At 37.6% G+C, this 13,549-nt stretch overlaps 1 protein-coding gene across 1 annotated transcript; it reads right to left on the bottom strand.

Moving 5' to 3' along the window:
* Positions 1-2,205: 2,205 nt before the first annotated feature.
* On the bottom strand, positions 2,206-3,130 carry LOC131400362 (olfactory receptor 13H1-like). Its single transcript, XM_058535116.1, is given in 2 exon segments — positions 2,206-3,051; positions 3,053-3,130. Coding segments are annotated over 2 exon segments (924 nt in total).
* Between the last annotated feature and the right edge of the window lie 10,419 nt (positions 3,131-13,549).

Below are 13,549 nucleotides of genomic sequence, written 5' to 3'. Positions count from 1 at the left end.
TATTTTGTTTATTGATATTAAAACATGATTTCGGTGGCTGAAAATACCATAAACCTTTAAAAATATATTAGATAGAATTTGAATAAATGTTGCATTTATTTGAAAATTAGGTTATTTTGATAGATGGTTTATTCTTTCTCATTTTTTTTTCATTTAATGAGTAAACATGTGAAACAGGTCCCTTGTATGTCTGGTGCTCTCTTTGCAGCACCACATAATGTCACCTCAACTCCCAGCAGTCAGGGTATGAGGAATGCACTGAATATCTGTTTGCTCAGTAATGCCTTGCTTCACATCTAGGTGCTATGCATAGTATTTTTTTCCTACTCATTTGTCTCTGGTTCTCTATCAGGCTGCTTGAGAGATAACTTCATCATCTTTGGTGGAATTATCCAAAGTAAAGTGAGACCTGGAGACAGGATATTCTGGGTCTTACCCGTGCTCTGTTTTCAAACAGTTTCATGATCCTGGGGAATGTATACCCTGTTCACTGTGCCTCTGATTCCTCATCTAAATGAGAGATCTGTAGTAGATTGTTGCTTGCCAAAACTTTTTCTGTTATTTTTAGAACTCCATTTTCAAATGAAATCGTTCACAGAAAACTTCAACTCCATTGACAGGCTCCAGGCACCACAACTGAATCCATAGGATGATGTGAACAAAAGTTTAAAAACCACTGCATTATGTCCATCAATAAGGAATAGATTTTTAAAAATGTGGTAAATTTGTACAATGGAATATTATTCAGCAATAAAAAGGAACAAAGTACTGATACATGCAACAACATGGATGTATATCAAAAGCATACTGAATAAGAGAAACTGTACACAAAAAGAGTACATACTGTATGATTCCATTTATAGCCAGTTCTAGAAAATCAAAACTAACATATAATGAGAGAAATCAGATCAGTCGTTGCCTGGGGCTGGGGGTGGAGGGAAGGATGGACAACAAAATGATACAAGGCAACTTTTGGAGTTGATGGAATTGTTAGGTAGCTTGATTGTGGTGGTGATTCTGTGGGCATCTGTCAAAACTCACAAAATTGCACACTATAATTGGATAAAGGTTATTGTACATAAATTATACCACAAAAGTGGATTAAAGATCACTATATTAAATATCTAAGGTCTGTATATTTGGATGCAGTGAATGGGATCTGGAATCAACCAAACCTAGATTTAAATACTGGCTCTGCTCTTGACTGGCTCTGTGGCCATGAGCAAATCACTTAACCTCTAGGAGTCTCAATTTTCTCATCTCTAATATGGGTTGATAATAACATTACTTCACTGAATTGTTGTGATAATTATATGTAATAATAGATGTAGAGAGCTTAGCTCGGTGCCTGGGATATAGTAAGTGCTCAATAAGTGTTAGCTGCATTTATAATTCTGTGATTCCAAATAATTTCCTAGACAATATTGGAAAAGTTCAGAGGTAGCATATGGGTGATCTGAATTCTAATTTTGATTCTACTACCAATTATGTGTGACTTTAGTCAAGTCTCAACTCCTTCTCTAGGTCTCAGTTTTCTCATCGTTAACATGGGGGGAATTATAATGTGTTTCTTACCAATTTCATAGAGATATTAGGAATATAAAATAAAAGAAAATAATAAATTTGAAAGAAGTTTCAAAAAAAAGAAGAAATAAAACACTCCACACGAATGTAGGAAATGACTATGATACAATTTTCTCATGATTCTGAGGTTAAGTGGAGCAAGGAAATTGTGCTTTCCCAGCAGGGCTTGCCCTCAGTAAAATTGTAAAATTTCCGACATTCGTCTTCTGGCCTTCTATTACACCATTCTTTGTTCTACTTTCCAGTTTTAGTTATGCCTTGCTTCCTGCTAACAGTCTTAGGAGATTCTCTTGCTGCTTAGGTCTCTTCTGTCAGTGAAGAAATGATTCTGATAAGCTTATTTCCCTGAAGTTGACTAACTTAATGGGTGACCAGTAACACTATGGTCTATGTAAAGAAAGTTCTATGTATGGTTCTACGTAAAGAAAGAGTAAAAATAATGCCTCTAATGAAAATTCAAGTCTCAATGGGGATAATATTTTGGCGTGGGAGTAATTCCTGAAGCTTTTCATATAACAATCACCTACTCTACCAAGGGTAAAGTCAGACCCTTCAAACAATTTTTGCCATCAGTGAAGATGTAGCTGAGTGTTAGTTTAAAAATTTAGAAGCAAATAAGGCTCATACCCTTTTCGCCATAACTTTTCTTATTGCCCCTTTAACGTCCTCGTTCCTCAGGCTATATATTAGGGGGTTCAGCATGGGTGTCAAAGCCCCATAAAACAGTGAGATAAACTTGTCATGGTCAGGGGATAATTTGGACTGAGGTTTCATATACATGGAGATGGCTCCTCCATAGAAGATTGTCACCACAGTCAAATGAGAACCACAGGTGGAAAAGGACTTGAGCCTTCCCTGGGCTGAGCGAATCCTTAGGACAGCAGTGGTAATTCGGACATAGGAGAGGAAAACAAACCCAAAGGGTAAGAGTAGGGAAAAGATACCCGTCATGAAGATCATAAGCTCATTGAGGCTGGTATCAGAACAGGCCAGTTTAAGGAGGGAGCGAATCTCACAGACAAAATGGTTGATGACAGCCTCACAGAAGCGAAGCTGCAGGGATAAGATGAGCAAGGCAGTGAGCATAAGTGATTCCCCCCATGAGGTAACAGCCAGCCAGAAACACACTGGACCATTCATAACCACAGAATAGCGCAAGGGATTGCTAATAGCAACCACACGGTCATAGGCCATGACAGCCAGTAGGAAGCACTCTGCTTTGGCCAAGACCAAGGAGACACTCATTTGGGTCAAACGTCTTGGGTAAGAGAGGTAGGGATAGGTAGAGAAACAATGCACCAAGGCCTGGGGCATGGAGACTGTTCCATAGCAGAGGTCTAAGAGAGACAAATTACTAAGGAAAAAGTACGTTGGAGTGTGGAGGTGTGGGTCAACGTAGATAAGAAAGATGATAAGTCCATTCCCCAGCAACGTGCTGAGGTAAGTTAGCAGCAGCACTGTAAAAAAATGTGACTCTCCATTCAGGATAGTTAGAGATTCCAATAAGGAGAAACTCAAACACTGCTGTAACATTGTCCATGGCCATTCTTCCCACTTGCCACTATTCATTGGATGAGTGCCAACGCAGTTGCCTAATTTTACCTGAAAGAATGAGAATAAAGATGAAGGGATAGTGTGAGAAAGGTGCAAATAATAAGGGTGTACAGGATCATTCTCTTTGTCCTTTTCAAAAGATATGGAATACAAATGAGATATCTGTAATGGGAACAGAGGCAAAGCCAGAAATTTCCCCCTGCCCTGGAAAATAGCAAATCCCCCCATCCTTTTGAAAACGGTTATATGAAAATTCTCCAACCCAACTTTTCCAATATGAAAAGTTCTTCCACCAGATGCCTTCTTGGATCACTTTTTTTTTCCCCAAGAAAAGAGGAAAAGGAGGCCACCTTCCTGTTTCTCTCACTTGTCCTCCATTTTCCAAGACAAATCTGATTCATAGAGATGGTTGAACCTCAGTTGGCATGAGTTACTAATCCACACCAAGAGGGTACCTTCTGACAGTCTAAGCTAAAGTATTGCCTCTTCTTGTGTCTGTCTGTGACTCGTAGATTGTTCATGCTTCCATTTTCCCATTGTGCAAGTATCTACCACGATGCTTGACATAGAATTCTGCAAAGTATTACTTTGATCTGAACAAATATTATGTAAATGGAGTATTTCATGGAACCTTTGAGGTCTGTGAAAACCCTCTGCTGGTTGAAATTACCTTTCCAGCTTCTCCTGCGTTTTCTGTGCTGTGGTTGTTGAGCCCTAGTTAGGAGTGTGAAAATCTAATGTGATGTTTCTAAAAGTGTGGGTGCTAAGGCAAGGGCTGAAGTGACCAGCCTGCCTGAAAAAAGCTCTCTCTTCCCACCCTCACCACTCTCTTTCCCCTCACTCTGCTTTGTTTTTTCTTAGAGCACATTCCAATATCTGAAATTACATTAATGATTTGATTACTTGTTTATTATTTGTCCCCCACTCAAATGTAAGTTTATCGAAGACAGGGGCCTTGTCTGCTTTGCTTACTGGCATATCCCTAGTACCTAGAACAGTGCCTGGGGCATCATAAGGACCTGATAGATATTGAATGAATAAATTAATACATAAAGTCCTAGGCAGTCACATATATTATCGAAAATCTAACTACTCCTCTTGCCACCTGCAGTGCCATCCTTTATTCCAAGCCATTGTCATTACTCACCTGGATTTTGTCAGTAACTTCTTCATTGGTTAACCTGTTTCTGGCCTTGCCCCCATTCAGTTCAAATGATTCAGTTAAATTGTAAGTCAGATCAGGTCACTCTTCCATTAAAAAAATTTCAATAGCTTCCCATTTCAACCTAATTTAACACCAATCTCCTTACTATGACCTATCAGTCCCTGCTTGGTTTGCCTCCCCATTACCTCTCTGACCCCGGTTCCTACTACTCTTTTCCTTGCTCGCTTTGCTCTAGTGACACTGGCCTCCTCACTGTTCCTTAAACACTCATAGCACATCCATTTCTCAGATCTCTTTGAGCTTGCTGCTCCATGTTTATGAAACCCAGATCCTCGCATGGCTTGCCTTTTCACTTCCATCAGGTCTTGACTCACAAGGCATCTTTTCAGTGAGTCCTTCTTTGGCCACCCTGTTTAAAAGTTCATCGCTAGCCCCTGACATTTTATATCCCCCTTTCCTACATTATTTTTTCTCCTTAGAATTATTACTTCTAGTACATTATATATTTTATCTATTATTGTATTTATTGATTGTCTCTCTCAACTAGAGTGTATGCTCAATGAAGTCAGAGAGTTTTGTTTATTTAGATTACTGCTATATGCCCCAAACCTAGAATAGTGCCTGGTACATGGAAAGTGCTCAAGAATTATTTGCTGAATACCTGAATGGAGCTCTTTAGCTGTTCCATATTGAAAGACAAACTCTCTTTTTCCATCTACCTCTTCCCTTGACACTGCTGCTTATATGCCAAGCACCCCTTAACGTATGTGTGTTCCTTCATGAGATTAACTCTCCCTTCTCTTTCTGATCCCTTCCTTGAAGCTTCTGCTACTCACTGGCTATGTCTCTGGATAAATTTCTTCCCCTCACTGGCCCAAATTTTCATTTGCAATATAGTTAAAACTAAGTGATCTCTAAGAGCCCTTCCAGCTCTAACATGCTCAGATTCTCTGATTTACCTCAACTAAAATGAAAACAAAACAAAACAAATCTTTGACTCCTCAGAATCTGATGAATCTAATACATTTTCCTCCATTGTTGGAGAAGCATGTGAGCTAGAGAAGGGGTTTGCTAAGGGATGGAATTTCTCTAACGGTCTCTGAAATGGGAGACTCACTTGTCCTTAAAAGTCTTTAGCAAAGAAAATTCCATAACTCCCCCACTTCCTGTCCTGGCCTCCAAGTAACCTATCCCCGTGTCTCATTCTCTACCTTGTTCAGCCTCTCAAATAGGCTAAGTACACAAGAACAGTAAATCCATAGATGTGAAAGTGTATGCCACTTGTCAAGTGGCAAACACATGTAAGGGCTGCAGAGGAGGATGACCTGTATTCACAGCAGTGTCCTCACAGCCTAAGAGACCTAATGCTGGTTCTGTCTTCATTTATCACAGGACCCTGAGAAAGGAGTTTTCCCTTGGATTGCCTTCACCTTTCCAAGTGAAAATTGAGATAATCATCTCCATAGAGGGAAAATACAGATAGATGAGTCACATGGCTATATGAAACAATTTCCTGAAGTCTGTTATATTTTGTTAGTACAGTCATACCTTAAATTTCTTTGAATGGTCTATATATTTAACTTCCAATTATCTATACATGGGCCATTCATAGTGAAATATCTGGAAAGACGATGAGCAGGCTGCAGATGGGAGAATGAACTAGTTTTGCATAGAAGTAGACAGCTGATTATTATGCCATTTAAAGGTCTCTGTTGCTCCTAGAACTCTGTAAAACACACTGCTTTTGCTGTTAAATGTTAAATATTGATAAATAAATGTTTTTTCTCCTTATATTAATCTATCATTCCTAATGAGCTATAGGATGTATTTTGTTTCTCCAATATTGAGGCAGGGTTTATAAAGAGTCTATCCCTCAGTCTCCTATGAGCCCAGTAGAATAAATTAATGAGCCATTTGACTAAAAATTGGTCGTCAGTATATGGTCGTGGGAAGACTTGTTTTTAAGTGGTATTAAGCTTACTGATAGAGACTGGGATTGAATCTATGACCTTGCCTCCATTAGTACTGTGTTTGGACCTATGGAACTAAAATTGATGACAATTTCCCTCTCATACTTAAAGGCTACTCAGCATCGAAATTGAGAGACCTATTTTTCATTTAGTCTGGGTCCTGCCCTCCAAAGACCCTACTGATTGTCTCGTTTTAGAATTATCATTAAGAGATTCCTGGTAAACTGGTCCCAGCATGTTTCCCATCTTAGTCTTGTCACTTGCAATTATTTACACAGCGCACCTTTCCTTTCAATTAATGTGTGCCCTTTGCCTTCCAGGAGGTTACCCATGTCTGATAAATGGTTAAAGATAAAAAAAAAGAGTGGTGAAGGAAAGAAATTGGAACCTTTTCCTGTTACAGACTCACCGTTGGAGGTCCCTCTCAAGTACCAGTAGATGGAGCAGAATGAGACTGCCCAAAAGACCAATTTTCCGAGAGTTGTCAGGTTTGGAACAGTGATGATCTCCCTGCAAACGCTTCTGGTGAGATTTCAAAAGCCTTCCCAGCTTTTCAAACTCCCAAATGCCTGGAAACCTCAAATGAAAAAAGATTCTTTTGGATTAGGTCAAATCACAATTGCCAAACCCTTTGATGTGCAGCCCTTGGTGATGGTGTCTAATTAAATTATTTAATTTCTTAGGCAAACAATTTCTTTCATTGGCATTTGACCCACGTATGTCCTTGTTCAGTCTCCCCTAGAAAAGTTATAACATAAGGAGGATTGAGGCCATTTGAATGCTTTGTGTCAAGACCCTTAGGTTATTTCAGTTTTCAACCTGCTAGATTAGACATCTTTTGCTTCCTGGCAATATATGTCTATCTATTATCTTGTCTTGATAAACTGGAACACAATTAAACCAAACTGTTGCTTTCTTTAGAAAGAGGGAAATGATAACAAAACATGCTGCACCCAAGGCTTTAAACTAAACTGTATGACTTCCAGGAGATGTGCTCTACTCTATACATACCCTACCCAGTTTCCTACTCTTTCTCCACCACCTATTTTCAGTGCTGAAGAGTGAAAATATCCAACATGAAGACTCCAAGGTCCTGTGCATCTCTCTGTCAGCAAAAAGATCTAATGACGGGCGCTCTACCTACTAAGGCTGGAAAATAGACCCAGGCATTTCAAAATCATTATACTGAACTTGAAGCCCAAAAGCCTTTCAGTTACCCCTCACTTATCCAGAAAATATAACTACCACTACTTGCCTTTTGTTGAGCAATTTGGTTTATAGAAATTGTACTGTTTCTCCTTTTGTCTCCATCTAGGTTCAAAATCCGTCCATCTATATGTTTATTTGGAAGCTGTCACCAGAGCTCTATCTCTGGAAGCATACTTTGCTCTGAACTAAATCTAAAATCCTGAATCCTCAGCCTACTGATGATGTCTGGAGTCCAATTATCTTCTAGATTCAATTCCAAATGCAGGGAGTAAGTTGGTGAGCTGCTATAACTTTAAGTTGAGGTTTCAAAGTGCTACCAGATCATTTATTTCATGAGTAGAGTTCAAAGTTTCTGATCTTCACCAGAAAGAAATAATTAACTTCTGAGAGCTTCAGGGACCGCATCCCAAATGGGCAATTAAATTTTGCCAAACCAGTGCTGTTTGAAAAAAAAAGTGGCATTTTGTGTAGAGAAAACAAGTAAAGAAAAGAGAAAGTAGAGTTTTGAGACAGTGGGAATTTTGTATACCACTGCTGGGCTTTCTAGAGAACTAAGAAATCATTCTTTTTTTGTGTGTCCATAGTCTCTTCACATTCTTTCTGTATTAAATTGGTGTCATGACAGAGCCTGCAGCTGGTAGAGAAATGTCTATCAGGGGACATAGAGCGTGCACAACAAAGATTGCATGTATTATTGATTCCCACATAGAAATAGCCCTTATGTTTGCCTTTCCATTCTCACTTCCACCACCTCAACCTGCTCAAACAGCCTCCATGGGCTTTTTTTGCAACTGCATCCAGTCCGTATTCCTTCATCTAACATGCGAAGTCAACTATGGCAGTCCCTCATCTATCATTTAATTCATTCATTCATTTACAAATTAATACATTTATTCAACAAATATTTAATGAGCACCCAGCATGTGTCAGGCAATGTGCTTGGCATTGAGGATACAATAGAGCAAAAAAAATCCAGACGCTTTCGTGGGGCTTACTGTCTGGTGGCAGAAACTGACATTAACCAAACCATCAAGAATATAAATATGCACCTGTGGTAAGTGCTGTGCAGACAGACTACATGGTGATATATGTTATTGATTCCCACATCCACCTCTGTCTCCCATGACTCCTCAACAAGTTCCCTCCACTTGAGTTAGGTTAGCCTCTTCACTGCTCTAAAAATATCTTCATGATAACTCCCACTCCTTCTACATCAATGGTCCTTATGTTCTACCAACTTGGAAAGCAAAGTCCTACCCAATCCATCTTTCAACACTCAGCTTAGTTCTTTGATTATTTTGTTATCTATTTTGTATCTGGTTCTCTATGTTATCTGACTATTCAACTTTATCATAGTCAATCTGAAGACAGATCATTGTTTTTCTACTTCTGTAACACTTTTTATGATAGCGGCAATAGATACAATATAGGGTAGTGGGAAGCAGTTTGAGGTAGCTGTTAAGGCTGTGTGCTCAGGGGCTTACTACCTTTAGGAAATTGTTCAAGTAATTCAATCTGGGAATAATTTTTCTTGTTTAGGAAATGAGTAAATACATGTAAAACCCTTGGAATAGTGCTTGGCATGTGTTAACTCTCAATAAATATTAGCATGTTAGCTATTTCTACTTTTTAAAAAAAATTATTTTATTGAGGTCATATTGGCTTATAACATTGTGTAAATTTCGGGTGTATATTATTATATATCAGTTTCTGTACAGACTGCATGTTCACCACCAATAGTCTAGTTTTTATCCATCACCATGCATATGTGCCCCTTTACCCCTTTCACCCTAACCCCTTCCGCTTCCCCTCTGGTAACCACTAATCTGTTCTCCTTATGCATGTGTTTGTTTATCTTCCACATATGAGTGAAATAATACAGTTTTTGTCTTTCTCTGTCTGGCTTATTTCGCTTAGTGTAATACCCTCAAGGTCCATCCATATTGTCACAAATGGCACAATTTTCTCTTTTTTATGGCTAAGTAGTATTCCATTGTATACATATACCACATCTTCTTTATCCATTCATCCATTGATGGGCACTTGGGTTGCTTCCACATCTTGGCTCTTATGAACAGTGCTGTGATGAACATAGGGATGCATAAATCTTTTTGAATTGTTGATTTCATATTCTTTGGATAAATCCCCAGCAATGGGATAGCTGGATCATATGGTATTTCTATTTTTAATTTTTTGAGAAATCTCCATACTGTTTTTCATAGTGGCTGTACCAGTTTGCATTCCCACCAGCAGTGTATGAGGGTTCCCTTTTCTCCATATCTTCTCCATTTGTTATTTCTCGTCTTGCTAGTTATAGTCATTCTGATGAGTATAAGGAGACATCTCATTGTGGTTTTGATTTGCATTTCCCTAATAATTAAGGAATATCTTTTCATGTTCCTGTTGGCCATCTGTATATCTTCTTTGGACAAATGTCTGTTCATATCCTCTGCCTATTTTTTGATCAGATTGTTCACTTTTTTGTTGTTGAGTTATTTATATATTTTGGAAATTAACCCATTGTTGGACATACGATTTGCAAATATTTTCTCCTACTTGGTGAGAAAATATTTGTCTTTTCATTATCTTCATGGTTTCCTTTGCTTTACAGAAGCTTTTTAATCTGATGTAGTTCCGTTTGTTTATTTTTTCTTTTGTTTCCCATGCCTGAGTAGACATGGTATTCAAAAAGATACTGCTAAGACGATGTGGAGGAGTGTACTGCCTATATTTTCCTCTAGGAGTTTTCTGGTTTCAGGTCTTACATTCAAGTCTTTAATCCATTTTGAGTTAGTTTTGTGTATGGTGTAAGATAACGGTCTACTTTCATTCTTTTGCGTGTGACTGTCCAGTTTTCCCAACACCATTTATTGAAGAGACTTTCCTTTCTCCATTGTATATTCTTGGCTACTTTGTCCAAGATTCCCTGTCCATAGATGTGTGGTTTTATTTCTGGGCTTTCAGTTCTGTTCCATTGATCTGTGTGTCTGTTTTTGTGCCAGTACCATGCTGTTTTATTTACTATAGCTTTGTATTATATTTTGAAGTCAGGAATTGTCATACCTCCAGCTTTGTTCTTTTTTCTCAGGATTGCTTTGGTTATTCATTCTTTTGTCTTTCCATATAAATTTTAGGAATCTTTGTTCTATTTCTGTGAAGAATGTCATTGGGATTCTGATTGGGATTGATTGAATCTGTAGATTTCTTTAGGTAATATGGACTTTTTAACTACGTTTATTCTTCCAATCCATGAGCATGGAATATCTTCCCATTTCTTTATTTCCTCTTTGATTTTTCCATTTCTTTCTTTCTTCTCTGATTTTTCTCAATAATGTCTTATAGTTTTCTGTGTTTAGGTCTTCCACCTCCTTCATTAAATTTTTTCCCAGATATTTTATTCTTTTTGCTGTGATTGAAAATGGGTTTGTATTCTTGACTTTTCTTTCTGCTAGTTTGTTATTGGTGCATAGAAACGCAACTGATTTTTGTATGTTGATTTTATACTCTGCAAATTTGCTGTAGCTTGTGATTATTTCTAATAGTTTTTTGGTGGATTTTTAAAGGGTTTTCTAAATATAGAATCATGTGAGACACAAACAGGGAGAGTTTTACTTCTTTCTTTCCAATTTGGATCCCTTTTGTTTCTTTTTCTTGCCTAATAGCTCTGGTCCAAACTTCCATTACTATGTTAAATAAGAGTGTCAAGAGTGGGCACCCTTGTCTTGTTCCTGTTCTCAGAGGGTTGGCTTTCAGTTTTTCACCATTACGTATGATGTTGGCTGTGGATTTGTCATATATGGCCTTTATTATGTTGAGGTACTTTCCTTCTATACTCATTTTATTGAGAGTTTTTATCATAAATGGATGTTGGATCTTGTCAAATGCTTTCTCTGCTTCTATTGAGATAATCATGTGATTTTTATTCTTCATTTTGTTAATGTGATGTGTCACATTGATTGATTTGTGGATGTTGAACCATCCCTGCATCCCTGGAATAAATCCCACTCGATCATGTTGTATAATCATTTCAATGTATTGGTGTATTCGATCTGTTAATGTTTTGTTGAGGATTTTTACATCTATGTTCATCAGCACTATTGGCCTGTAATTTTCCTTTTTTGTGTGTCCTTGTCTGGTTTAAGTATCAGAGTAATGTTGGCCTTGTAGAATGAGTCAAGAAGTATCCACTCTTCTTCAATATTTCAGAATAGTTTGAGAAGATAGGTATTAAATCTCTCTGAATGTTTGATAGAATTCATGCAAAGGAAAGCAGGTTGAGCCATACTTATATCAGACAAAGAGACTTCAAGATAAAAAAGATAGTGAGAGACAAAGGGGGACATTATATAATGATAAAAGGGTCATTCCACCAAGAAGACATAATATTTATTAATATATATGCACCTAACACAGGAGCACCAATGTGTATAAAGCAGCTATTAACAGACCAAAAGGGAGAAATTGACAACAACACAATAATAGTAGGAGACCTCAACACCCAACTTGTGTTGCTGGATAGATCATCCAGATGGAAAGTCAACAAGGAAACGGTGGCCTTAAATGAAACACTAGACCAGATGGCCTTAATAGATATATAGGACATTCCATCCAAAACCAGCAGAATACACATTCTTCTCAAGTGCACATGGAATATTCTCAAAGATAGACCATATGGGAAACAAGGCAAGCCTCAATAAATTTAAGAAGATTGAAATCATATCAAGCATTTTTTCTGACCACAATGCTGTGAAACTAGAAATCAACTAAAAGAAAAAAGCTTGGAAAGTCACAAAAATGTAGACACTAAACAACATGCTACTGAACAACCATTGGATCAATGAATCAACCAAGGAGAAATCAAAAAAATACCTGGAGACAAAGGAAAATTAAAACACAACACATCAACTCTTATGGGATGCAGCAAAAGCGGTACTAATAGCAAAATTTATAGCAGTACAGGCCTACCTCAACAAACAAGAAAAATCTCTAATAAGTAACCTTAAACTACATCAAAAAGAACTAGAAAAAGAAGAACAAACAAAGCCCAAATTCAGTAGAAAGAGGGAAATAATAAAAATCAGAGCAGAAATAAATGAAATAGAGACTGAAAAAATAGTAGAAATGATTAATGAAACTAAGAGCTGGTTCTTTAAGAAGATAAACAAAAATGACAAACCCTTAGTCAAACTCACTAACAAAAAGAGAAGACTCAAATAAATAACATTAGACATGAAAGAGGAGAATTACAACAGTTACCACAGAAATGCAAAGCATTATAAGAGAATACTATGAGAAGTTATATGCCAACAAATTGGGTAACCTAGAAGAAATGGATAAATCCTTAGACTCATACAACCTTCCAAAACTGAATCAAGAAGAAATAGAGAATCTGAATAGACCGATCACAAGTAAAGAGATTGAAAAAGTAATCAAAAACTTCCCAGAAAACTAAAGTTCATGACCAGATGGCTTCTTTGGTGAATTATATTTTTTACTTTTCCAAAATGCATTCACATAAATTGGTACTTATATTTTATAGATGAGAAAACTGTGGCCTAAAGCAATGAAATGAATTGACTAAAGGTCACACAATTAATTGGAGACAGGAATGGATAGAAAACTCAGGGTTTATTACTTCCAGATCACTGACTTTTGAGAAATATCAATATTGTCTTTAGCTTGATGCTTGCTTTCAGGGCAAATGTCTGAGATCTGGTACTCAGCAAAATTTTGCCCAGATCTTTGAGTAACCCACTATGACATGATATCGGTACCACATTAAGACACCTGTCTTTAGCCAAGGCTTGTTTCACTGCCAATTAGAAAACAGTAATATTTAGGATATGGAATCTGTTCCTATGAGAGTACTTAACTTCAGTCACCTTCATGACCACTGAATGCATCCCTAATGTGTCATTTCTCAAATTGGTCAAAAGGGAGGACCTAAGGAGAGAGTGGACACCTTACCTTACCTGTCTGACTTTGGGCAAGTCACTTCAGCTTTCTGAGGTTCAGTTTCCTTTGCAGTACAGACCATTTCTGAGGTCCATTCCAATTTTGACACCCT

This window comes from Diceros bicornis, chromosome X, assembly GCF_020826845.1.
Source record: "Diceros bicornis minor isolate mBicDic1 chromosome X, mDicBic1.mat.cur, whole genome shotgun sequence".
Lineage (NCBI taxonomy): Eukaryota > Metazoa > Chordata > Mammalia > Perissodactyla > Rhinocerotidae > Diceros > Diceros bicornis.
The sequence above is the reverse complement of the archived record's forward strand: the minus strand, read 5'-3'. Positions and strand labels throughout refer to the sequence as shown.